A 25,843-nucleotide genomic window follows, 5' to 3' on the forward strand; every position below is an offset into this window, starting at 1 on the left:
AGAATGTGAAATGTAATACCTCGTTGAGTTTGTTTTTCAAATTCCAGTAGATCTCTGTCCCCACCTTGAAAAGTACAATTTTCACCACTTTTCGTAAATTTTGATGAGGTTACCCCTTACAGAAAATGCGGAGTTTTAGTAGTCTCGATTTTCCCTTAGCAGTGTCAGGATTATGTCTATAACAAAGCCAATATCGGTCTGAATATGGAATGTCATATCTCGATGAGTTCGTAATTTGATTTCCAACAAAACTGCTTACCCACCTTGAAACGTAAAAATGTTCCCATTTTTCGGAAATTTTGATGATGTTACCCCTTACAAAAAATTGAAAATTTTGCAAAAAATTAAAATCCCCAAAATCATCAAACGAATGATGAGGAAAGTTTGTGTCGGTCTTTAGCTGCTCAAAACAGTCTTTAGTTTAGCTGTGCCTCTTATTTTGACTATGTTATAGGCATAAAACCGAAAAAAAGGTTGACATTTCTGTCAAAACTCATAATCCTGATGCTTATCCCAAAATAATCAGAATTCTTGTCATAACAAAGCCAATAATAGTAGGAATATAGAAAGTCATATATCATGGAACTCGTTATTAAAATTCCAGTCAAACTGCATTGCCACTTCAAATTGTCAAATTGTTGCCATTTATCTTAACTTTTGATGATCTCCTTACTTATCGAACAACAATCTTTAATCTATAATCGCTAATCTCTAATCTCTAATCTCTAAATCTGTAATACAACTGCAAGCTTGTATGCTATTAAACCAATCTTAACTTTCTCTTTTTATTAAGAACTTAAGAACTTAAAAGTTAAGCTAGAAATCCTCCTTTCCTGGATATTCATAGTTCTTAATTCGATTTGCGGCATTGCAGACGCCAATTCTCCGGCTGTGAGTTGGTAGCTGGAAGACTGGCACGGTCACGCCAGTTGGTAATCGGTTGCTGCAACGGCTTTGGCTTAGACTGCAGCTGCGAAGGCGATTGCGGCTGCTTTAATGGCTTCAACGGATCGGGGGACTCTGTGCCTCCACGTTTCTTTATGACATGGGCTGAGATCGGCATCTTCGTAGTGCTGATTCGTCCGCTGCTCATCTGCTGTGGTCCATCAAAGACCTTCTCGGGACAGCTCTTAGCTTCCTGGGAATGCTCTCCTGATTGCATATTGGCTTTAAGCACTTTACCTTGATCTAAAGAACAAAAGGCGAAAAAACAAGCTATGTTCTTTTTTTTTAAGATATATTCCTTACCTGCCATGTTCACTTTCAAAGTTCTATGTTGAAATGGCTTGGCTGGTAAAAAGTTTCCTTTATGAAATGCGTCAAAGTACACGGCCTACTGCGAGCTCAGCAATTATTGTCTTTGAATCTAGCAAACATCAAGAACTTTTTTCTTTTCGTTAGGCCGAATCAATTTGAAATGCTAATTGGCAGAATTATATACCATTTAGGACGAACCTTTATGAGTTTCAGAACCTTCAGTTAAAAAATCTCTGCCACATAAACTATGCTATATTTGACAAAAACTTCCAAAATTATAAAACGAACGATAGGGAAAGTTTCTTTCGGTCGCTAGTTTCACAAAACAGTCGTTCTATAAGTTGTGAGTCTTGTTTTGACGAAGCTAGAGCTAAAAACCTGAACATAGTTCTAGTTCCATTTCTGTTAAAAATGGATTTTCTGATTTTGTAGCCATTAAAACAGAGCTCGCATCAAAAAATCAGAACAAAAACGCAAAATGTAAGCATAGGGCTGTAAAGTTTCGAAAGTTAGCTGCATAAAACAGTCACTGCTTTAGCCATGCGGCTTGTTTTGACAAAGTTAGAGCTAAAATACTGCCAAAAAGCCGGGCTCCATGCTGTCAACTGACGTATACGTGATTTTGAGCACAACAAATCAGTTCTTTGGCCATAGCACAGCCAATAATGGTCCAAATGAGGAATGTAATACCTCGTAGGGCTCGTAACTTGATTGCCATGATTCCCAATTGATTGGCATTCAAATCTGGGAAACTTCATTTTTGGCCCATTTTTGAAAATTTTGATGATGGTACCCCTTATCAAAAATGCGAAATTTGGGCCAAAATTGATTTTCCCAAAATCGAAAATCGAGTGATAGGGGTACTTAGTATTGGTCGTTAGCAGCACAAAACAGTCGTTCTTTTGCCTGTGCGCCTTGTTTTGACCGAGCTAGAGCTAAAATCCGCAAGAAAAGTTGCAAATTTCTGTTAAAATTCGGTTTCCTGACTTTTCAGCCCTTAAAACAAAGCTCGCATTAAAAAATTAGAACAAAAACGCAAAAAGTAAGTATAGGGGTGTTAAGTTTCAGTAGTTAGCTGCATAAAACAGGCACTGCCTTAGCCATGCCGCTTGTTTTCACAAAGTAAGAGCTAAGGAACTAAAAAAAAACTCTTCTGTCAAAGGACGTATACGTGATTTTGGGCACAAAAAAATACGTTTTTTTTGCTATAGCACAGCCAAAAATGGTCCGAATATGGAATGTAATACCTCGTTGAGTTCGTAATTTAATTTCCAACAAAACTGTATTCACACATTGAAAAGTGCAAATTTTTCCATTTTTCGTAAATTTAGATGATGTCCCCCCTTAGAAAATAAAAAATTTTACAAAAAATTTAAATCTCTAAAGTCATCAAACGAAAGATGAGGAAAGTTAGTTTCGGTCGTTAGCTTTACAAAACAGTTTTTATTTTATCTCTGCGTCTTCTTTTGGCTAAGTTATAGGCATAAATCCGATCAAAAATAAAGCAATTTTCTGTCAAAACTCAAAGTCCGAAATCTTGTCCCAAAATGTTCAGAATTTTTCTCATAACAAAGTCAGAAATAATCGGAGTATAGAAAGTCATATATCATTGGAATTGTAATTAAAATTCCAAACGAACTGCATTCACACTTTAAAATGACAAATTTTTGACATTTTTTGCTAAATTTGATGATGTTACCCTTTATAGGAAAATTGGGATTTGGTTTATCACGATTTTCACTTAAAATTGATAGTCTTCTTTCTATAACTAAGCCAATAATGGTCTAGATATTGAATTTAATTCCTCTTTGAGCTCGTAATTTCCAACAAAACTGCATTCACGTCTAAAAAAGTAATTTTTTGGTAATTTTTGTCCAATTTTGATGAGGTTACCCCTTACAGAAAAGTCTAAATTTGATTTATTCCGATTTTCCCCTAAAAATGATAATATTCTTTCCATAACTTAGCCAATATTGGTCCGAAAAAGGAATATTATACATCGTTCAGTTTGTTTTCTAATTCTTAACAGATCTGCCTTCAAAATTGAAAAACTAAATTTATTGTCACTTTCGAAAAGAAACCTAAAAATAAAGGTTTTTTCAATGGTTAGCTGTACAGAACAGTCATTCCCCAGACCGTAGTTGCTGTTTAGGCCAAGTTATAAGCAAAATGAAGCTACAAAATAGTTAAGAAAAGTCATACTGAATTTGATGCTATTTGTAGTTTGCATTCTCTGTGAAGGAAAGAGTAGTTCCTATGCCTGGATGGCTGTACTACTTATAAATATACGAGGAGTGGACTCGGTGGAGAGCGAAACTTTATTGAATTGCTGGCATTACTGGTCTTATTGTTCTTGTTGATGTTGATGCTGATGTTTCTGTTGTTGTCACTGAGCGGAAGTGCATCCGGTTACATGCAACAAACAAAATGAAACCAACACCTACGCACAATCCCCATCAACAATGGGCAAAACGTATGGCTAGAAAACCGGCTGCTACGCCTGAGCCAATCAGTTGCTTCAACGGTTTGTGTAACGCAGTTTCCAGCTCCATCTAGCTCCCTGCTCTCAGCTTCTTGTTGTTTTCCGAACTGAGGAAAAACCACATAACAAAGCTTAACCCCCAGCCACTACTACTGGCCGCACTTCGGATCCTGTCGAAGGAGCGGCGGCAAAGCCATCGCCTGGCGGCTGTTGTAACTGTGACGCTCCAACAAGTGAGCGGACACCGACACGGACACTGACACCGTTACGGACACGGACACGGACACAGACAAACTGGATGCGTTTGACAAAAGTTGCATAAATTAACGTTAAAAGCAAACGTTGTTCCTGTTGAAGTTTCAGCCTCTTTCACTTTGTTAGCAGGCCCGGTCAGTTGCCGCCCCGTCCTGTCCAGCTACATGCAATAAAGTCATCAAATGTTGCCACCGATGTAGCCAGCCAGTCAGCCAGTCAGTCAGTTAGTCAGTTAGTCAGTCATGCAGCCATCCTCTATGTGTCCCGCGGATCCCCTGTGGTCGGTTTGCCTTTGGCTGAAACGCTTTCGCCCAACGCACATCATCATTGCGTTAGCATATACTTTTTTTTTTTTTTTCTTTGCTTTTCCCTTTCTCGCTTTTTGTGTTTTTTGTTGTTTTTTCTTTTTGTATTTTGAAATTACACATTTTTCCCCATTGTGATGATGCGGAAAAATGAATTTACAGGCAATTTACATTGCGAGGGAGCAACATAATTTGATTTCGAATGGACATGCTGCCAACATTCAGTATCATGTTGCAGCAACGGCCTATGGCAGTCCTATATATGGCTGTAATTTCATTTATGCAGATTTGCACTTTCACAACCAATATCTTTGCTAAAATATTGCATTTTGCAAAGAATTAACTGCGTGGAGTTTAATTTGATAAATTAAACTAAAAGGTATCTTAGTTTGATTTGATTTTGACTAAGCTTAGTGCTGGAAAATGTTGCAGGTTGAAAATATGTTGGTAAATTGCACCTCTATGATGCCTTTATAGCCATTTCAAGTGGCTTTCAGGGAAGTTACAGAAGTAACTAAGGCCTAGGCATAGTTTAAAATGTATCCAAAAGATACACAATTGGTTAGCCAGTTATGTATGGCCGCCTTTCCCCATATGCAAAAGAACTCACTTGCGAACCATCGCGCCCTGCTGAGTCCGTTGAACGGACCAAAGTGGTGGGGTGGCGTATCGTCGTTGGCCAGAAGAAAGGTTAGGGTAGAAAGGGTTTTTGGGTAAGCTGTGGGTAAAAAACGTGGCGCTCAAATCTAAATACAGAAATTAATGAATTATGAGTAAAGGGATTTGTTTCACTTCTGTGAATCTGAATCTGAGCGACGACACCGACGACACCTTTCGGACCAGCAGGCCCAAACGACATCACACAGGAGCATCCTGCTGGGTCCGTGTGCCCACTTAAGTGGAAGACGACATAAATAGTAACCATATACATATACATTTACCTATACATATACACATATACCTATACATATACCTATACCTATACCTATACCTATACCTACACCTATACATATAAACATAAGCGTGTGGAGGTCTTAATCGCTTTGATCTTTATATTTCCATTTGGTAATTAATTAAACGAAAGGTTCCCCTGTATCCATGCACTAATATGCACTTAAATTCTCTAGACCATGCCAGCCCGTCGCTTATCCATCCCAAAAGGGTTCGGAAGCGGTGCCACTTCTAGCTCTTCCTCCTTCTGCCCTCCTGGAGCTGCTGGTGGTCAGCTATTTTCCGATTAATTAGTTTCGAAGGGGTGGAAGGGGTAGGCAAGAGGGTTAAACTGCCTAAAAAAAAAATTGTTATGCAAAATAGTGTCCGGTCCAGTCGCGGTGTTAAACCGGATCTAAAGGAAGAAAGATCGGGCGCCACGGGTTGCTGTCATAGCTGGTTTTTAAACCACCAACCACCACCCCTGACCCCGTTGACCCCGTGTCATTGCAACAAAGAGGGTTTTCATTAACCGATTTTGTGTAGTCTAATGAGTGTATATTGAATATCGCTTGTGGTGAACGTTGTGCCACATGCCACCGTCCACGTGTCTTCTTTGCAACATTTTACATGCATATAAAGAAGAAAGGTATGGGTAGAGATCGGTCTATATCATATAGCTCAAGGGTTCTGTTAACCGACCCTGCTAATTTATTATTGGCACCATTATCGTTTTGCGGTTTTGAGCCTGATTGAAAGGCAGAGCCAAAGCTGGCAGAGCCAAAGCTGGCACAGCCAACGGACAATGACAATGGGCAACGAACGAATGGGACACGTATGCTATCATCGCATCTGGTGTGTTGTTTAATTAAATTTCTGAAATTAAAATGTTTTGTTTATATAAATTGAAAAATGCAGACACCGACACATGCACCCAACACAATTCGCTTCAAGAACCGTCCAAAAGGAACAAAAAAAAGAGAAGCGAACATCGAGATTTGTCCTATAGCAACGATGCAGGAATACTCTCTCTATCTATATATTGAGATATATCCTTGAAATCTTAACTTTTAGTTAAGGTTCTCCCAGTTTAGAAGTGCTTCTTCCAAGTAACAGACTAACCAAAAAGTTTTTGCTGATTCAAATGGAATCCTTGGCAGAGTATTATTCCTATGGAATGCCTGTTGCCAAAGGGGCAAGGGCTGGCTTGGGGGGGATTGTGGGGATTGGACAGGTGGCCACCATTGACACCATTGTTCGCCGCTCAAATCGCTGCTGATGGGACACACATTCAACCTAAAGCCCCCCCATTCCGTTCTTGCCATCACCCATGAGCCATGAGCCATGAGCCATGAGCGTTTTTCAATTGGGCAGGCTACAAGTCAGTCATCCAGCATCCAGTTTGAGCCGCATTTATTCATATACTCGCACGATACGTACGTATGTATGTATGGATGGATGGATGTATGGATGTATGGATGTATAGATGTATGTATGTACATATATGGGATGTACTCATACAGGTACAGGTGTATATGTCTCTGTCCCCCATATCTATCGTGTCCGTGTGTGTGTGTTTGCACAAGAACTGTCGCTGGCTTTTCAATTTGATTCATTTCATTTCCATTCTGTTTTCTTTGCATTGTTCGAAGTGCGCCAGGGAACCTCGATCGAAACTGAACTCCTCTGTGTTCCTCCCACGACCCTCAGGGGGGTGTTTAGGGCTTGTAAGAGCAATATGGGAGAGAGTATTTTAATAGGCATTATAAGCCATTAATCCGATAATTGCCAATTGGTTTAGATAATCTTTGGCAAGGGAAAGTGTGGAGGAAAAAGCTTAACTTAGCTTAGAACTTTCAAGGATGTATCAACTAGCAACTATCTGATCTTAAAGATCTTTAAGAATCAGCAACTAAGCTTGTTTCTCTTTGTAAAGAAAAGCCTTTTCAGCTTTTCCGAATGAAAAGCAGTGAATGAAAACGAAAAAGTGGCAAAACAAGATCTATAAGATCATATTCCAGTCTCTCTAAGTTGCCACATATAACCAGGCTCCTCTGAACCTCCTCTTTGCCCAACAGAATATGCAACAATCTAGCAAACTGGCAAGTAATGCAGCGAAGTTGCAGGCACAGGTATTCGGTTGCACATTGGTCTTCATAGTTGGGTTCGGTGACGTGTGCTAATGCAAAGGGCAATTGATAGCCAAAGGGGGAGGAGGTGTATAAGAGGGTATGAAAACGTTTTTCATAATTGACACATCTCAAAGGATTTGAACGAAAACAGAAGGTGGGTTCTCGACTCAAACCACGGATGCTGTGCGAGATTCGTTCTCGGCTATCTGTGTGGCTCATTTGACACTCGAATGAGTCAATATACCCTAACAAGTGGGTCGTCCGGTAGGTGAGCACGAGACCTCATGCATAAAACACGGTAACAACAGCCACAGGAGCATGAACAAATTAATTTTCGATACCTGATTAAGCACAACTCATTTGTTCATTTGATCGTTGGGTCCTTTAGGTCTCCTTGTGTGCTAGAGGAAGGCAGGGGAGGGGAGGGAAGGGGCGGGCGTGCATCTATCTATCATCTAAACCTTGAAAATGAAACGAATCGAAAGGAAAGTCAAATAAATAGGAAAAGATTCTTCTTTTATTAGCAACTTAACTAAGCCAAAATGCAAACTCTTTGATGACAGCCAGATGAAGGTCCCAAACACAAACTAAACAAATATTCAACCCCCCCGTTCCAGTATCTAAAAGGATACGACCGGATACTGTAGTAATATCGGATTGTCAGTGGCGGCGGTGGCGCTAATCAACCCTTGTCAGTCAATCATAGTTGAGAACTTTAGCACAAAATAAAATATTTGATTCGATTTTTGGCCCAGATGCAGGTTTTGCCCTGTTTCACGACTGAAAAAAAGCCAAAAACCGAAATTAATTAATTTCGCGAATAGCTGTCATGTCGAAGATTCATTGATAATGATGGTCTTGGGCACACATTTTCTGGGCAATCTTGTAAAGAAAATAACTTTGGTCTCGGATCTTGGCCTCCTAAAGTCAATACCTTCGGCTATTGGCCATTGCCAAGTTGGCTGAACTGATGACGTCTGTGATGAGGATAAAAACTGTGTTCAATTGCCGGGAAACCCTTCGGTTTCCGACTCACTGCTGTCCAAACATGCACACGGATGAAGAGCACATCTGTGCTGGGCCACAGCATATCAAGCTTGATTGGATGTAACCCAGAGTGATGCTAGACAAACTCGAACTCGCACTCGCACTCGCACTGGCACTCGCCCTCGCACTTGTACAGTGCCAAAGTTTGAGCTACTGAAATCGCTTTTGAATCGGTTTGAAGAGCTCTACTAGCTAGACCCATACACTTCCTGTGCCAATCTGAATGATTATACTAGATGGATGGTTATACTGGACATACCACAAAGGGCCTTCGCCTTTCGGACATTTGGACATTCGGACATTGCCTCAAATTTCCGTTTTTTTTTTAAATCCATTTCGATCACAGATTCAAAGCCTCTTTCAATCCCACACATCCACAGCATGCAGATAAGCTGTCCGCATCCACCCGTTAATTCCGTTAAACAAATGTCACTCGCCAAACAAGTCCGGCTGCCATCAAACAGCTGTCAATCATCGCGGCACACAATGCAATCACGTCCAAGTAAATGCCCGGCCAGAACATGGCCAATAGACGATGGACGTTGGCCAAATGGGCTTAGCTTTCTTAAACTCAATTATGAGGCAAAAAGGGGAATTCTCTGAAGGAGTGAAGACAGGAAATAGATTTTACTTCAATGGTAAAACTTATGAAAAGTCCCCTTAATAATATAGCTTAGTAATCTCTTGATAGTTTTGTTATGTTTTTCCAGTTTTTTCTTCTTTTTCATTTTTTGAAAGAAAAGTTTAACGTTCTTTGCTGTTTAAGTAAAAGAATGTCAAAAATATTTTCATATACTTTGGAAATGATTTTTTTAAATGGTATTGAGTTCAGAATGTTAAGCTAACTTTTACTATAAATTAGAAATATCAGTTAGATCGGTGGTTAACTTATTACAATTTTATAGACAAAACCAAAAAAGTATGTACTAAGAAGTTGCCTGAAATGTTTTGTAATTTTCTGAAAAAAACATTTAACAGGCTATTCAAGGGCTTAAAGTTTAAAACCTAAATACAATATAAATATTATTAATATTAATAACCCCTTTCAAGGACTTAGAAGTTAGCCATTCATGCTTTGAAGTCCAAAAGCAAGTTATTTGAAATTAATTTTCAAATTAAAGTTCAAATTTAAAGTTTAAACACAAGTGTGACCATGTATCCTCAATTAGGAATATCCAGAAACACATTAACTTTACTTAAACAGCTAAATAAACTTTTAATAACTTAAAAAATGGTAACCAGACAACTTGTTTGAAATCTTTTTTAATATTTTTAAAAAACTTTTAAACTTAATAGGTACGAAACTTTGCTAAAAGCCTTAAGTCGCACCTTCGATAGGCAAACATAAGAAATCATTGTAAAACGTTTTATATTAAACATTTCATTAATCAATATAAGACTTTTTTTTATAAAAAAGCAAGATCCTTAACTTATATCAACCCCATAAAACGGAACTAAATCACAATGTTACTTACATTAGCAAGGACACAATCCTCGAGCACAGTGTGAAACTTCGCTTGCAGCTTATTAGGCAGCCCTGGCTAACAGCTTGCTGGGACTTTTAGCACTGTTAGCACGGCCACACCATAGAGCGCCAAATTTGTAGACATTTTCAAACTAAGCAAAACAAATTCCTTACACGTGGGTAACAACTTTAGGAAAAAATCATATAAATTTATACAGAAAATATATAAAATGCAATGCCAATGATTTTCTCTATAAATACTGTGGAAAAAAGGCCAAAGAACAAAAAATGTAACCAAATCTCATAAAAAGTCAAAGTAGAAGCTAAGATTCTTGCTAAAATTGGCAGTATTTGCTCGTGCAATGTGACCGTATTATCCCAAAAACCTAGGTTATAACCAGCCCGGCGTGGTCCTTGGCAAATCTTTTAGCAAGTCATGCAAGGAAAAATCCGCGGATATTTGGAAAAACTAGACAGTCATTGATGTCCTTAAAGACTCCATCGAAAGAAGATCAAGATTTCCATTTTTTGCATATCAAAATCCATCCAAAAAAATAAAAATAACCAAAAATAAAAATTAAACATATAAAATTATTTAATATCAGTCAATTCTTGGAACGTTTCGTTGTACAAAGTTACCAGGGAAGACTTTCCTTGTTAGCCTTGTCAGCCTAATCCAAGAAGAACAAAACATCCGGTTTGGAGGGTTCAGTGGTGGTCACATTGACGTCGATTTCGGTGGGACACCAATCGGGCTGAAGGCGACGCGGTCCGTTCAAGCCGCCGCCATGCAACTCCTCATGACGGTTAGCGAGACGGGACAATAGAGAATCGCGGACCTGGAACTGACGTTGGATACTGGGTGGAGGTTGACGAAGCAGATTGTTGCCGGCCGACTGGAAAATATTAGCCAGAGCCACATCGGTATGAATGCCCTTGCGGCCACGGCTCATCGAGTAACGGCGATTTGGAGCCGATCTTATTGGCTCATCTGGCAGTTCCACGGTCTTGGAACAATCAAGAATCTCATGCTCCTCAGAGTTAGCGGGCTCCTCCGGAATCTTCTCCAACGTCATCATTTCCTTGATCTCGGCGTAGGTCTGGTAATAGCGCACCCGTGCCGGCTGCGGCAAGTGGGGATAATACTTTAAGTTGCTGGCAAAGAATGGCTCATTGCAACCGCGAACCTTTATGTTTGGCTTCGAGACCATGGACAAGTTGACGAACCTATGTGCCAGGTCATCCATAGGATAGTCGTTGTGCCGGGAGCACCCTGCAGCAGCTCCCTTGTCACTTCGAAGGTGATAGACCCGCTCACGCGGCGCCACCGGCACACGACGAAAGATTCCCGGAGCACATTGAACCTGATGTACAGCAGGTCCCTTCAGCACCGCCGAATAGCTCTTGTTAATCTTTCAAAGTGAAAAAAACTTCAGCAAAGGCACGGAAATTCTCAAGAAAATTCTTTAAACTCACCCAAACGCTAGTCTGGATCTTAAATTCGTTTCTTGAATTCATCTTCACTTTGGCTTGAATATTTTCTTATAAGAAAAACGAGAAAGTTTTTTTTTCTTTTTTAAAGAAGGTTTTAAGTTTTTTTCCGAAGGCTTTTAGATTATCAGCTTTCACCGCACGACGTTCGTTTATGAAATGACCTGTTCTTCTTTTTCTAAGGAAGAATTTTCACTTTGAAGGCTGTCAAAGTCGGCTGCGCAGGATTGTCGCTGTTTTAGTAACTAATTAGCTGTTATGGCTAACTATCGATAGACGGCAACCCTATTTGATAGGGTTAATGGTTAACCCATCCCAATCCTAGCCATATCATTTTCAGTGCTGCCCATTTCCCTTGAAAATTTGAATTTAAATAGTTGATAGGTTAAACGGATTTTATTAGGGGTACAAATTAGTTATTATAAAAACTTTAATTAAACAATTTTGTTTGTTTCCGAGTTAAGTTTATAAATTTGTTGCTTGCTTGCCGTTGGTCCGCTGCCTGATTTACGTTTTCCAATGTTTTTCCTTCTTTTTTTTCACTTAACCAGCCACTTAATTAGCCGATCTGTCTTTCCTAAGGAATGGTAAAAAGTTAAATTCTGTATTTCCAAAGTAAAGTACCGATTCCATGCGAATTACCACCGAAACTCTCAGTGAATGACTGTTCTCCGAGGATTTATGGCCTCGAAAAGACCTGCATAAAAAAAGTACAAAAACATTTGTCTTACTCGAACGAACGTACTTCCCGAACTCTTTGTGTTGCCTTCTTGAGAGAAAGAAAAAAAGCTCAAACATGACACACTGACACCGTTTCGCGTGCTCAGATACTTTGTTTGCCTCTCGCTGACTCCGTTTGGGTTTTATTATGATTTTTGTTTTTATTGACATTTTTTGCGTGTGTTCTAATTTTGAATCGAATGTGAGTCAGGGGTCTGGCATTTTGGCAGTTATGGTTGTGGATGCCCAAATATCCAAATTCTATTATTCTGTTAAACAATATCACTCATCCGACCCATATACTGACCTAGAATTTTCAGTTCAACTGGAAAAACTAAGCTAAAGGCAGATCGCCTAGACAGTCGAGTTTGCAATCACAGAAAAGGCAAAGCCCAAAGCTTCCTAGCCAAGTTCTGCGCCCGCTAACGACAGCAGCTAGCTAGTGGTAAGCTCTGTGTGGTTCTCCTTAGACTGAATTTGTTTGTACCTACAAACTAAGGGTTACTACCTTTACAGAATTTAAAGCTGGGGTTTTACGGTAACTTACCTGCACAGTGGGATTGTTAAGGCTGCAGGAGAAGCCAATAAAACCAGGTAAAACCCCTGGTAATATGGAAATCATGAAACCCTGAAGAAAGCCTTCAGACACGCGTCAGCTTGTCGTGGAAAACCGCCTGCTCGGTTGCCCAGATTGTTGTGTACCTTCTGTCCTAAAAGGCAGGTCGACGACGGGTCGTTCCTAACTACCTGATAAGTACTAACGTCCGATCCGTTATCGGTCACAATGTGTTTTTAATCTCTTTTTGAAGGTCCTGCCAGACCTTTAGCCCCTATAAATGTGTCAATATGCGGGTAGCGAGGATCAGTTGACTTCTTGAACTAGTCAAGTGAGGTCCTTTAAGTAACGTGGCATGGTGAAAGTTCTTCTTGAAAAGTGTTATTAATGCAAATTAATCTATGATATAACATTGAAAAAACAATCATTTTTTATTACTTGTGAAGGAAAAATTGTGTAAATAAACATATTTGGCTTGGGTTTTCCAGGATTTCCCCGGGATTAGAATAAATTTGGGTAAGTCTATGATGATGAGTTGTTGTTAATATTTGTAAGAATTAGAAATAACTCTTTGTTTCTTGTAAAACGAAACCACTGTGCAGTAAACAGCTGAGAGAAAGCTTTACCGCTTGATGTAGCCAGCCGTGTTCGTCGAAAGGGACAGTAGGGGGCTGACAAAGACAGCATGGGCTCCATGACCAGATGATGACACTCGAATTGGGTTAGGCGCAATATGCGAACCGTATCCCAGCTACACGCGGCATGCGTCAGCGAGGGCAAGGGAGGGAGGTATTTTCTTTGTTCTGCAAATGAGACGCCGACTGAGGCAGCAAAGGCAACTGATATGATATGAGAAATACCTTGTATCTTGTAGGTTGTTTTGTATCTACGTTCGTTTTTGAGTAAAAGCAACCTTTGTAGTTGCTCTATTGCTTTGTATAGAAAATATTTCAATGTTTTCTTGAACTTTTCATGATAAATCAAAGTAATATAACTTCGATTCTTCTCAGCTAAAGTATCTTTCGTGCCTTTAAAGACATTTGCCTGGCCAACCAGGTATCTGATAGTCGTGCCAATGGCCCAGTTTCAGCTCTCACGGCTCTCTCCTGCGCATTTCGATATTCTTGGAATTATGCACAAAGACTATATAGAAGACTACATGGGACTTGCATAAAGCTGCGATGGTTGCGGGTTCATTCCGCTCGCAAATCAAGAGAGAGAAAGAGAGAGCGCTCTTGGCTGCTGCCTTTGCTTCTGCTGCTGCTGCGGCGGCGTCGACAGAGCCAAAAGCGGCAGCAACAATTGCTGGCAGTCCATTTTTGAGCTTCAATCATACGCGGGCAATTTGTTGTTGTTGGTGGTCCAACCAGTTGGCCAGTGCGCTAATTTAACCGTTATATTAACGTTAATAATCATAACTAATAGTAGAAGTGTTTTGCTTAGCCAGAGAGTTAGTTCAGTGAGCAGATGACTGCAGTTTTTGCGATTTCCCAATTTGGCAACGCATTTTCTAGTGCAATTTTCTTGGCCCTGGGACTTACTTTCGAGTGCTGCGTAGATCAGTGTGTTTTCTTTTTTTTTTTGTCTTTTCATCAGTGAAGTGACGTCAAACGGAAAATATACAAACGACTCTTTGTGTTTTCCGCGTGTTCTTGAGTGCAAAACAGCCACTGAACACAGGACTTTAGCGGGTTAAAATAACTTCGAAGTATGCGAGTATTGCTGATGCAACCCGAAGATATAGTGATGCAAATAGAACTAGAAGTTGCAGCAACTGAAACGCTACTGGGAGTGATAAGAGAGCCAAAGACAATACAAGTTGCAACATCAAGTAAACTTGCAGCAAAATTAGCAGCAATTTCAAGTGGAAACTAACTACTAGGGCAACATCAATTGATACTAGTCAGCAGTAGTAGCAGCAGCAGCAGCAATCAAAGTGCAACACTGCCACAGTAGCAATATGCTGCTGGCGGAAAACGCTGTCAAGGAAAACATGCTAGCTCCCTTTGGTGCAGCTATTAAGCGAAAGACCGACCAAGAATCACAACAACAACAGCAACGAAAACATCACAGGAGCAGCAGCAACAGCAGCAGCAGCAACAGGCAGCAGGCCAAAATGTATTACAATTCGAATTCGCGACCCTTTTGGATGAAATTCAGATCGACGGCAGGAAATTCAACGACAATTTTCACCACTAACAATGAGATGTGCAGTGCAGCAGCAGCAGCAACAGCAACAACAGCAACAGCAGCAACATGTGAGTTTGTGATTCTTTCCATCTTTGCTTTGCGCTGTTTTGCCTGTTTATTTAGCGTTCGGTTTTTGTTATGATGCGGTTTAATCGCACGCCACACGTTTCGGGTGTACGCTTAAAAAACAGCTGTGCACACTGGCGGCAATCAGCTGATTGCTCAGCCATAGGCACAGTGGGGCAAATGTCTGTTTCTACACTTTTCCTAACAAATATTCCTAATTTATGCCAGAAAATTTGTTTTGTTTGGTTATTCCAAAATAAAATCTATAAAAAAATAGTTTGTTTTGTTTAAAATTTATGGTAGACCTCATGCCTGGTCATGAATTGACGACTTTTGTTTACCATTTGGCCCCAGTTATTTGAATAGAATGTGTTCTTATCGCAGGCATGCTAATTAGTTGGGATTTCCGTTGCGGTTTTCTAGCACTAAGGCTTGAGGTATGTCTGTACTTTGCGGGGAAGTAACTCCTTCAAATAATGTTTCCACTGTACGAAAAAGGGCCAGACTTGACCGGTCAAGGATGGGGATAGGCTGTTCGTTGAATCAATCTCGCAGCAGAGAAAAAATAAACATCATCATCATCGTTGTTGTCGTTGTCGTTGTCAACGTCATTATGATGATCGCATGCAATAAATGCGCCGGCAAATAACAACAATAATAAAAAATCAACAACACTCACAAAGGAGCGAGAGGGAGAGAGGCAACGCACTCGCGAGGTCAAAGTACGGCAATGAACTTCGCCGCCGAAAGAAAAGTTTGTTTTCGAGGTTGAATTTAATGCCCGAAATGGTGATGGTGGTGGCTAAGGGGCAGGAGAAATGGCGGTTTTTTCCTTTTTTTTTTTTTTGGCAATGGCATTGGCATTTGCCAAAAAACATCAGCAGTTTCTACTTAGCGCCCCATATCGAAAGCTCGCAGAGTAAATTAAATAAACAATAGGTTCAATGCACCTAAGACGCAGTAGAATTTGCGAATTTGCAAAAGCTTCGTTGATATCGGCGAAAGCTCTCTCTCCTCGTCTTTGGCCTTCACAACTCGGAAATGTAAATCGCAAATTGCAAATCGCATTTTGATGCACAAACACCACTCGTGCGGGTAATCAAACATTTCGCCCATGTGTTCAGCGATGAAATGTACTTCAATGCAATGCTAATCAAGTGTTTAACTCAGTTCAGTCATTGTCCTTAAGTAAATGCAAGTTCCCTTTTGACTTCACTAACAAGAAACTAAGAATTTTGCTTATAAATTTCACTAAAAAAAAGGAGAAATCTTTCTTAATTTTGGAATTTTGTTTATGTTTATATACAAGTTTTATGTATTTCTATAGTTTATAAAGTCCACTTTAACTTAGCTAAGGCTTTAAGGGACTTACAATGCTTAAAACAAAAGAAATTTTGGAGTTTAGTTTAGTATGAACTGTAATATTACTCATACGCCATGTACGACGGATGATAAAGTAACTTTTTGTCATAGAAAAACACAAATTCATATATGATTTTAGAAGTTTTAAATGCTTAAAACAAAAGAAATTTTCATCTTTAGTTTAGTAATATTTAATATTACTCATACGCCATGTATTACAGCTGAAAAACTAACTTTCTCACAGAAAAACACCAATTCATATATGATTTCAGGAGCTTTAAATGCTTAAACCAAAAGAAGTTTTCGAGTTAAGTTTAGTATAAACGGTAATATTACTCATACGCCATGTATGACAGCTGGTAAACTAACTTTCTCATTGTTAAACATAAATTCATATACGAGAGGATAACATACAACAAAATCAAATAACATATTGAATGCCAATCAATATTTACTTCCTTAAAAATATTTTCCTTTATATTTCCTACATTAAGTATACGCCCAGTTAGCCAATCAATCTGCAAAACCTTTTAAGTAAATAACTAAACAAACTACCATAAATATCAGCTTTATCCATCTGCCAAAAGATTAACAATCGAAAAGGCAATTAAATAAAAAATTCAATAAACTCAACTTCCGTACGAAAACTGTCAGAGTTTTTCGATTTCCGCATTAATAAGCCGCTGCAGGTTGCACTTTATCTTGTATGTTGTTTTTGGTTTCTCTTTTTTTTTTTGTGGAGTTTGTTTTGGGATCTGGCAGACTGGCAGGTGGCTTTCAAGATGAGCGGGTAAGCCAATACCCCGTCTCCTCCCTTTTTGGCCCAGCCACTACTAAATCGCACAAACGTGTTTACAAACAAAATCTACTCAAAAGTATGGGATATATATAGTGCATGTATATATATATATATATTTATATTGGCTGGGATTACTTCCTGTGGCAGATGAACAAAGACGCTGCGGAGACGTCGCATGAACAGAGACAGAGAGGGATGGAAAGACAGGAAGTGCTCGCGCGAAATGAAAACAATTCGCTTTTGTTCTTAATTATTATTTTTATGGCCAGAGACCATGAGCCGCGTTTGTCAGATTGGCTGTAATTTGCAATTTATTGATAATAATTGAAGGGGGAAGAGTTGGTGGATTTCCAGGCAAATAATCATGAAAGTCACCTAGGAAAAAGCCATTTTCTTGCTAGTTCATTAGCCCTAACTATTGAAAAGCTAGTCCAGTGGTGACTCAGTGCCTACCCCAACAATTTGCGCTGCAGCCAGTGACAAGGTCGCAGGGTGGTTGAGGTTGGTGGAGTGGTGCGGTGGGGGTGTGTTTCGCGTGAAGAAAGCAGAGGTTCAGTCACCCACAGGCACCTGATTCTACAGAGACACGCGCGACAATGGTTGTTGTTGGTTTTGTTTTATCTGCAGCTAGCGAGAAGTTCAAGCACCTGCAGCGGCTACCCCGCCCAGCCCGACGTCCTTGAATTTGTTTTTGTTGTTTGTTTGCAACAGAAGTTGCTCTCACTTTCGCTATATATACTTATCACTTTCTCTCTCTCTCTCTCTATCTCTCTGTCGGCGTTTTTCGGTGACCGATTAAGGCGCACACGCTTTGCTATAAGTATGCAACAATATAAGCAACAACAACAACCACAACAACAACAACAGCAACCATTTTACCAATATGAACAATAGCTAAAGCAACAATATCGGTTCGTTACACCGATAAGAGCTTTATGCGGGTTTATTTTTCGCTTTTTCTTTTTGGTTTTGTCGAAAGTTCAAAGTTTCCTTTTTGGCGGCTAGGGAAACGGAAAAAGTAATTGAACTTTCGCCTGATATCGCATGATTTATAGTTAACTAACTTAACTTTAAACTAAGTCAGCTCTAAAAACTAAACATTCATTTTCGTTTTTAACAACATTGTCAATGTTGCAACTGAGGCCTCTTAAAACTTAAACGCTTTGTTTATTTTTTTTTTCATAAACTTCTTGCTTAGGTGAGTAAAAACCAAACGACAAACCATTAACTGTCGGTCGGTCTGGGCAATATCTATCTATATATGACTGACTCTATATGCGACATCCCTAAAGATATTATTGCCAAACGAGCAGAGAAACAAGGTTAGCGACAACTTGGCCATAACATAACATAACATATAACTCACAAAAAGAAGTGTGGCAAAAAAAGGCCAAAAACCACTTTGGGATTCGTTTCGAAATTGCGCATTTGTCAAGAGTCAGGAATTTAGAAATGCATGCCATAATATTCCTCTTTATTTATATCCATAATAATATTTATGTAGAACTTGTTGCGTTTCGAAAACAATTAGCACGAAATGCAATTTCGTATAAATTTCGGGGCTGGCGCATAAATTAAATTGCTTTCTACACATAGAGAAATCATCTTCTAAGTTCATATTTGTCTTTTCTTGTTTTATTTTGGTTTCTTAGAACTGACTAAGTCAGCACTTTTAAGTTATTAGTTTGGAAAAATGACTCATGGACTGGCAAATTCTTAAAATCCCAATTTTTTCTCTCTGCCACAGAAAGGTCGTCAGCACATTAAACCCCTGTTGGGTGGGTGGGTGTGAGGGGCAGCCAATCGGGTGGGTGTCTCTAGTGAGCCAGGGGAACCAGGTTCAATGGCCAAAACACAAACCCATCTCCCAAAATAAAAACAAAAACAAGACAGAAAACAGAAAACAGAAAGCCAAAAACTCACCCGGCCAGATGGGTTGTCAAATGGAATCAAGGCAAGGCAAGGCAAGGCGCAGATACAACAGCCCCAAGTTCAATGTTGTATGCTATATAGATGGCGTCTATATAGTATAGGATATATACACCATATAGTAGGGGGGGGTTGTGCAAAGGCATAGCCGAGTCATTAACATTGGCCGGAGTTGTCGGACAACAAGTAATTCGTTGAACCTAACATAAAGTTGGGGGTGGCGGCAAGAGCAGGGAGACCCAGACAGTGTTTCCCAAGGCTCCTTTCTTTGAATTGTTTTCCTGAAATGATGAAACAAACACCCCCTGATTGGGATTACACAGACATACATACTAATTGCCCAAGGACGTGTTGTGTTGGGTTGCGTTTTTCCAAACAAAGAGTTTGATTTTCCCCTTTCGCGATAAGCATTATTGCTGAAATGGATTTTGCATATATCTCTGAGAAATAAGTAACTTTTGTGGGTGATTTAGTTTTTAGTTCTATGCAAATTCCTAGGAAGTTCCCCCCCTTGTAGGGCTAGTTAAGTTTTCTAACTTAATTCCCATTAGAATTAATGAGATCTGATGTCGTACGACCTCCGTCAATCACCACGAACATTTATCTATCAATAATTCAAGCGATTTCAGCGATGACAATGTCAAACTTTTCTAGCTGACGTGGCCCAAAAGTTAAGAGTTATTAGCCTAAGAGTTGGGTGGAAAAGTGGGCCTAGGCCTAGGATCAGTCAATATTCAGGGGGTTTGAGTTCTTTTTTTCTTTTTTTTTTCTTTCTAATAACGTCAATAAAAAGCCACTGACGTAGTTTGTGAAAAGTTCATAGTTAGGGCTAAAGTTTGAGGGGAGGGGGGGGAGTGTGTAAGAGGTAGGTGGCGGGTGGGTGGCAGACAACAACTACAAGTACGTGCAGTTTGGGGGAGCACCAATACTAGACGTACGTGTTTTTTTGGGGCATTCTTGCAGCTAGCAAAGTAATTCTTTATAATTTTTTGATCAGTCAAACGGCAAAGTGTGGCTTAGCTTTCAATCGAACTTGTTTCATCATCGTTTGTTTCAAGGAACAACATGAGTAATTTATTTAATTTTACATTAGAATTTGATGTTCAAAGTAAAAACACCAAAAAAAAGGAAAAGATTACAAAAAATATTACTTGGGAAAAGTTTAAACTTCCAAACAAATGTTAAAAATTCTAAGAAAATATAACAAAAATAGCGGTATTATTATAAGTAATATTTTATTACTAAATTATCTAAGTAGAAGTCCAAGAATGCTGATAAAATTGTACTCGCGTAAAGCTATTAACTGGCCCAACTATTAACCCCACTGTGCGATCGCAACCGCGTGCTTTATTAGAGAGAGAGTCCAAAAGAGAGATTGCTCTACATTCTACACTGTGGAAAATTAAAGGCAACTTAAAGTGGTCACAAAAAGAGTGGCAAAAATTAAACATCTGAAAGAAAATGAAAAAAAGCAAAAGCCAACATTGCGTATGAGTAATATTTCTAGCAATACATTAAAATAAGTTTTTTTTTTTAAGATAAAAAGAAAAGAGCTTAAGCAGAAAAGTTAAAATTCTCTTCGATTTGTTGTCAGTGCAAAGAAGGAGAGGCGCTCTCTGCTCTCTCTTGCCCTGCCAGTGTAGGTGTTCGGCCCTCTCCTACTCTCGCGCTCTCACGCTCTTTCTCTCTCGCCGAAGTGAGTGTGAAGCAGAAACCAGAAATTCACTCATGGCAGCAGCAAAACAACATCAGTTCCATTCGGTATTTCTCAGCGCGCGGTCACGCAGCGGACTTACTGCGCGCTCTGCCGACAAACACCAAAAAACAAAAACAAAAACAACAAACTGAAAAATAAATCAAACAAAATATATTTTTCCCACGACGCGCATTTTCCGCGAGTGTTTCCTCTACGCTGATTTAGACTTTTTATTTTGGATTTTATTTCACACAATCTTAGCCCTTTTGGCTTTTCCCTTTCGAAAGTTTCGACAGTTAACGAGAGAGAAGGAGAAGGAGGAGAGTTCAAGAGTTCGAGGCGTTCTTGCGTTCCTGGCCACCGATGCAAATCAATTACGCCAGATTTGCAGTGCAAAACAATGGCGTTATTTGTGCAACAACAACAACAACAACAACAATTACTAACACAAAGACATCAGCAGCAGCAGCAGCAACCGCAACAACAAGAGCGAAAAAAGCCAACAAAGGCCAAGGAGCAGACAACGCAGGACATTCAGTTAGTGCCCCAAAAGGAGCCGCCTCAACGACTTATGCGAAAAATACAAAACTAAAAGTTATTAAATAAAAACAAACAAAAAACAAAAACTAAAAACAAGAAAAATAAAAAGTGCCTTTTCAAATATATAAAAACTCGAAAATATAAAATCCCTGAAGTCGCGCAGGCGCAGAGAAAGCTGTCAGAAATATATATATCATCGAACACGGCTATTTTGTTTACTTTTTTGTTAGAGTGTTTAACGATAGTGTCGGAAAATCAACAAATAAACAAATAAACAAATCAACAAATCAACAAATCACAAAACAAATTCGAAAACTTACAGAATAGATAAAAATTGAAATTATTAAAATGGAGCAAATAAGAAACTACTTCGAGCACATGGATTACGTGTCCTTTGGCGTTGCGGCACTGCCGTGCGTTGTTATCGCTGTCTATGGATTCCTGCAGGTGGCCAGTGGCCTGGTCAAGTGCAAAAGTAAGTCCCGAACGCCAGGTGTTTGACTTTTCACCTGAGTCATTTACTAGCTGCTCGCCTGGCTTAGTCAGCGCTACCAAAAAAAAAAAGAAAAAAGAAAAAAAAACAAATAACTTGAACTCTCCGGGAAAAGCGGTTTAAGTTTAGTAACACTTTGAAGCTAGTTAGTTAGTGTTTATTTTTTTTTTAATTAGATGACTGATTAATCAGCTGAAAGGCATTATTGTTGGCTGTAAGTGTTACCAAATCAATTACGCTATCTTTACGGTTTATGAGCCGTTGTCATTAATCAAATTGCATGCCGGCAATAAATGGCATTTAAACGGATTTATCATCATGCAGCTGAGTCCCGTCCCTGACAAGGAAACGTTTCTCAGAACCATAATTTTGCTGCCAAGTAACCGCAAAGATTTTCCCATTTGATAGAAACCAATCAAAACTTGAACTCCTCCATTAGCTGGGAATTTGGATTTTTAGAACCTAACCTAATCCACTTTCTGCTGTGAAATAGAGCAGCTTTGGCATTTCCCAAAAATGCTGCTCGCATAATGCTGCTTATTTATATTTGCATTAAAGTGTTTGATGAAGGAACAGCTGCTGGTCTTTCCCACACTCCATACACTCCTCCCCAATGTCGTGACGTGCAACCAAAAAAAAGTCAAAGCTCTCGTAGTGAAGTTTATTTATAGCTTAAACTATGGGATAGTAGCGGGAACGGGAACGGGAACAGGAACCTACGGGAAACACCAGAATAGTACTTCCTGACCTACCCCTCGGAATCGAGCGATAAGAACTTCAATTGCAATTAATCAGAGAAAGAGAGAGGGAGAGCAAGAAAGAGAGAGAGTTTCTGGATAGAAAAGGGTGCTAGAGGGTACAAGGTTCGATGGGAACTTGAAAGATATCGTCCCGCTCTCGACTAGGAAGCAATCGCAATCAAGTTTTTGTCACTTTTTCGATTTGATTTCGTTGCGTTTTTTCTTCTTCTTTTTGGTTTTATTGTGATTTTTGCAAAGAAACAAACAAAAAAAAACATAAAACTTGATGTTTACATAATAATCTACCGATCCCCAAAGCCAGCGGCGAGCAACTTTCATTCGTGTTCAGTCGACAAACTAATTTGCATGGAGCCATGGGACTGACTGACTGACTGGCTGGCTGGGTATAAAAATCAGAAACAGCTTACTTTCTTTTCGGTTGAGAAAGGTCCGCCCTCGGCCAACTGCAGATCGATATATAGTTAACACACTCTACTAGTATATAGTTAACATTTTTGTTCTTGCTTTTTGTTTTGTTGCTGCTTTTTGTTGTATTTTCTTTGGCTATTTTGGGGTTTTGATTTTGCCTTGCTCTTGTTATTGGCCGCCTGCCTGGCTCTGGCTCTGGCTCTTTCTGCAAATTGAGTTCATTTATTTTTACGTTTAGGCAGTAAATGAATTTCAATAAATTAGCAAAGATACGAACTGCAATGGGTTAAATTCATGGCAAGAGGGAAATTGGCTAAGGAGAGGGTTGAGAAAGCTTGACTTTCTAAGGTAATTTTCCCTTAAATTTAACTTTTCATTTTCCCATTTGCAAGTATTTTTTGAGTTAATAAGACAAGTTTTTTGTTTTTTTTTAGCTTTTGAATTTATTGCAGATTATGAAATCCCGCCGAGACGTCATTTATTATTGTTTATTGTTTTTTTTTTTGTATTTTATTTATTCTTTCTGCCAGATGTGGCTATGAAGAGTCAGCCGCAAGTTCAAATCAATCATTCGACGATTAAGGCCCCTGATAAGGCTAGTTTTTTAGCTGTTAAATGCGAATTAAGTCTTTGGTTTTGGTTCCTCAAAAGTAATCTGAACTTGAAGTTGATTTTAGCATAGAATTGCCATTTAGTTTAAAAGCTTAAAAATCAGTCTAATAAATTTGAAAACCAAGAAGTTCTAGATTTGATCTGGAAAAGATATATACTAACTAAGGTTCTTAGTTACCCAGTAATAGGTCGTGTATTCCCCCCATCATCATCGCGTGTCAGCAGCAGCAACCAACCATGTTTTAAATCTGCTCGAATTTGTTATACAACAAATGAATGTTTATTAATCTATTAAATGGTGTCAGCTGCTTGGACTCTCGCTCGCTGTTATTTTTAACATACACTTTTATTACACAATTTGATGGACAGAATTTTGGTTTTTGGTTTGTGGAATCTCGTAGGATTATCATATGATTTTGATTATGATATTATGATCAGTCTGCGTTTCACACTATTTACTTGGCTTATTCGTAGTCTTGTGCTAATTTCGATTTCGATGGGAGAGCACGAAGGCAGCAGCCATCTACGTGTGGAATTATTGAGATTTTTTGAGTTCAAGGGTCGTGACATAATACCCCATAACATACATAGAGTTGGCCGTAAATTTGCATATGGCCAAAAGTGAAAAGTCAAAGAAATTCGCTTGTGGTTTTTTTTTTGTAGGGCAGAAGACTGAAGACAGCAGACCAAAGAGAGAAGACGTGACATAAGAAAGGTCGTCATAAAGACCAAGACCCCGGCTATGGCTCTTACATTTCCATTTCCAGTTTCTTTCTTTTTTTTGGTTTTTTTGGTTTTTTGTTTTTGGTTTTCTGTTGATGATGGCCAAGTCCAAAGCCAAAGCGAAAGTTTTCGCCTCGCTGTTTTTTTTTTTTGTTGGGTTCGAACTTCTTATTTAACAGCTTCGTTTTCACTTTGGCTTGTTGTGCTTAGCTGTTTATTTTCCTCTTGCCCGCCGGGTTTCTTTTACACATTTCTGATACGTGCGACAATCCAAAAATATGACTCAAAATGTTTTGGAACCGAAAATGATTTTGAAACCGCTGACCCATCACATATCGCCCGAAATTATGAAATTCTCATCCATCACAATTAATTTGATTAATGATCGTACAAAGCTGTCGTCGATTCTCGGTTTATATATATTCACTTTATATATATATATTCACTTTCAGGTGTTTTAATTAAGAATTCGGAATATATTTAGCACGATTTTTGGGCGGGGGGGTTATTAATAGATGTCATTAAGTAAATGCTTATTTAGATCGTTTATTGGGTTCTTGAAGGTTGTTGAATGTTGAAATTGAAAGAGCTATCTTAGCCCTTAGTGGGGAAAAGTCTGATGACTTATTGGAGAAAAACTTTCTGTCACTGATCGTTATGCAAGTGAGATTTCCTAATTAACTGTGACCGATAGCGATACGCCAACTACCAGGCAGGAGGAGAGTCTGCCACTTGTTGTCGGCTGTCAGGTGATGCAAGCCGAATGGGATTTGGCAAGGGGGCTCGTCAGATGGGCAACCTCTAATACCCTGTAAGTGCTAGATGATTACTTGGAAAACCATTCCAGTAGAGTAACTTCTAGCTTTTCTTGCAGTGTGTTCACTCTTTTATGGGTTGTGATTTTTCATAGTTTTCTTCATGGCAAACGAAACGAGACGAGAAGAGTCAAGAAACCAAAGTTAATTGACAGTGCCAACAGTCAAGCACTTTTACTCTCAGCCGCCTAATGTTCCTAACAGGCAGTTGCCAAACAAGCAGTTGGGAATTATAAGACCACAAGCTGGCTATGTTTAGGCATTAAAATCAAAATATTTATTGATCATAAACATATATTAAATCAAAAGTTAATCATTATAGTGCCAAGTTAATGGCCCAAATTCGCCGTATATTTAATATTTAAGAACATAAACAAATCGAAACGCCCCCCCTGGGACTACGATACTGATTTACATATACAAAAAAAACACAAACAACTTTTTATTTATGTATTTGAATGAATTTATTCGCTGGGCGGTGAGAGGCGACCAACGATCTCAGCATTTTATTAAGAAATCGTATTTTAAAGATACATATCTTTGAGATATAGTTTTAGTTTTAAGGGGAGGAAGGGGGGAGGTTAGAGGGCGGGTGATTTATTCAGGAAACGTTTCTAACTTTGTTACTTTTCCGTTTTCTTCAGGTCTATGCCATGCTATTGACTTATTAGATTAACAGTTTCCTTGCATTTAAAACAAAAATTTATAACAAACAAAAAACCAAAACCAAAAACACAAACACAGAGAGAACAATTTATAGATAAAATCTATTCAATTGTTGATCTTTTTTTAGAACAACGAGTGGGTTG

General features: G+C 39.1%; 3 protein-coding genes across 6 annotated transcripts in view; 1 reads left to right on the plus strand and 2 right to left on the minus strand.

Moving 5' to 3' along the window:
• Positions 1-788: 788 nt before the first annotated feature.
• On the minus strand, positions 789-1,276 carry LOC108104381. The gene is made up of 2 exons (XM_017210413.1): positions 1,249-1,276; positions 789-1,188 (listed from the first exon to the last, which is right to left on the minus strand). Exons 1-2 carry the CDS (start codon positions 1,253-1,255, stop codon positions 851-853), a joined length of 345 nt encoding a protein of 114 aa, XP_017065902.1. The 5' UTR covers positions 1,256-1,276; the 3' UTR covers positions 789-850.
• A 9,246-nt stretch (positions 1,277-10,522) lies between these two features.
• LOC108104368 lies at positions 10,523-11,666 on the minus strand. 2 transcript variants are annotated; one of them, XM_017210381.2, is made up of 3 exons: positions 11,350-11,666; positions 11,061-11,285; positions 10,523-10,997 (listed from the first exon to the last, which is right to left on the minus strand). In XM_017210381.2, the coding sequence occupies exons 1-3, from the start codon at positions 11,389-11,391 to the stop codon at positions 10,545-10,547; spliced, it is 720 nt and encodes a 239-aa protein (XP_017065870.1). In that variant the 5' UTR covers positions 11,392-11,666; the 3' UTR covers positions 10,523-10,544. The 2 variants fall into 2 exon arrangements, with proteins under 2 accessions (XP_017065870.1, XP_017065869.1); XM_017210380.2 differs by having other exon boundaries at positions 10,523-11,285.
• A 1,297-nt stretch (positions 11,667-12,963) lies between these two features.
• The window catches only part of LOC108104412 (myb-like protein A), a 33,247-nt gene continuing 20,367 nt past the window's right edge, over positions 12,964-25,843 (plus strand). The window contains exon 1 of one of the 3 annotated variants that reach the window (XM_017210466.2): positions 12,964-13,156. Coding sequence is in view for 2 of the 3 variants with exons in the window: in XM_017210462.2 (XP_017065951.1) it covers positions 14,601-14,898 (298 nt within the window). In the remaining variant the exon portion in view is untranslated. Of the gene's footprint in view, positions 13,157-13,971; positions 14,899-20,517; positions 21,698-25,843 lie in introns of those variants that run through there. The other 2 variants (XM_017210462.2, XM_017210463.2) reach the window with 2 other exon arrangements.

Source organism: Drosophila eugracilis, unplaced genomic scaffold (genome assembly GCF_018153835.1).
Source record: "Drosophila eugracilis isolate 14026-0451.02 unplaced genomic scaffold, ASM1815383v1 contig_2167, whole genome shotgun sequence".
In the NCBI taxonomy this organism is placed as follows: domain Eukaryota; kingdom Metazoa; phylum Arthropoda; class Insecta; order Diptera; family Drosophilidae; genus Drosophila; species Drosophila eugracilis.

Bases quoted from the DNA above. Each gene is read 5' to 3' on its own strand.
- LOC108104368 (XM_017210380.2), bottom strand. From the start codon at position 11,391: ATGAATTCAAGAAACGAATTTAAGATCCAGACTAGCGTTTGG. The intron at 11,286-11,349 runs GTGAGTTTAAAG...TCACTTTGAAAG, and splicing joins AGATCCAGACTAGCGTTTGG to ATTAACAAGAGCTATTCGGC.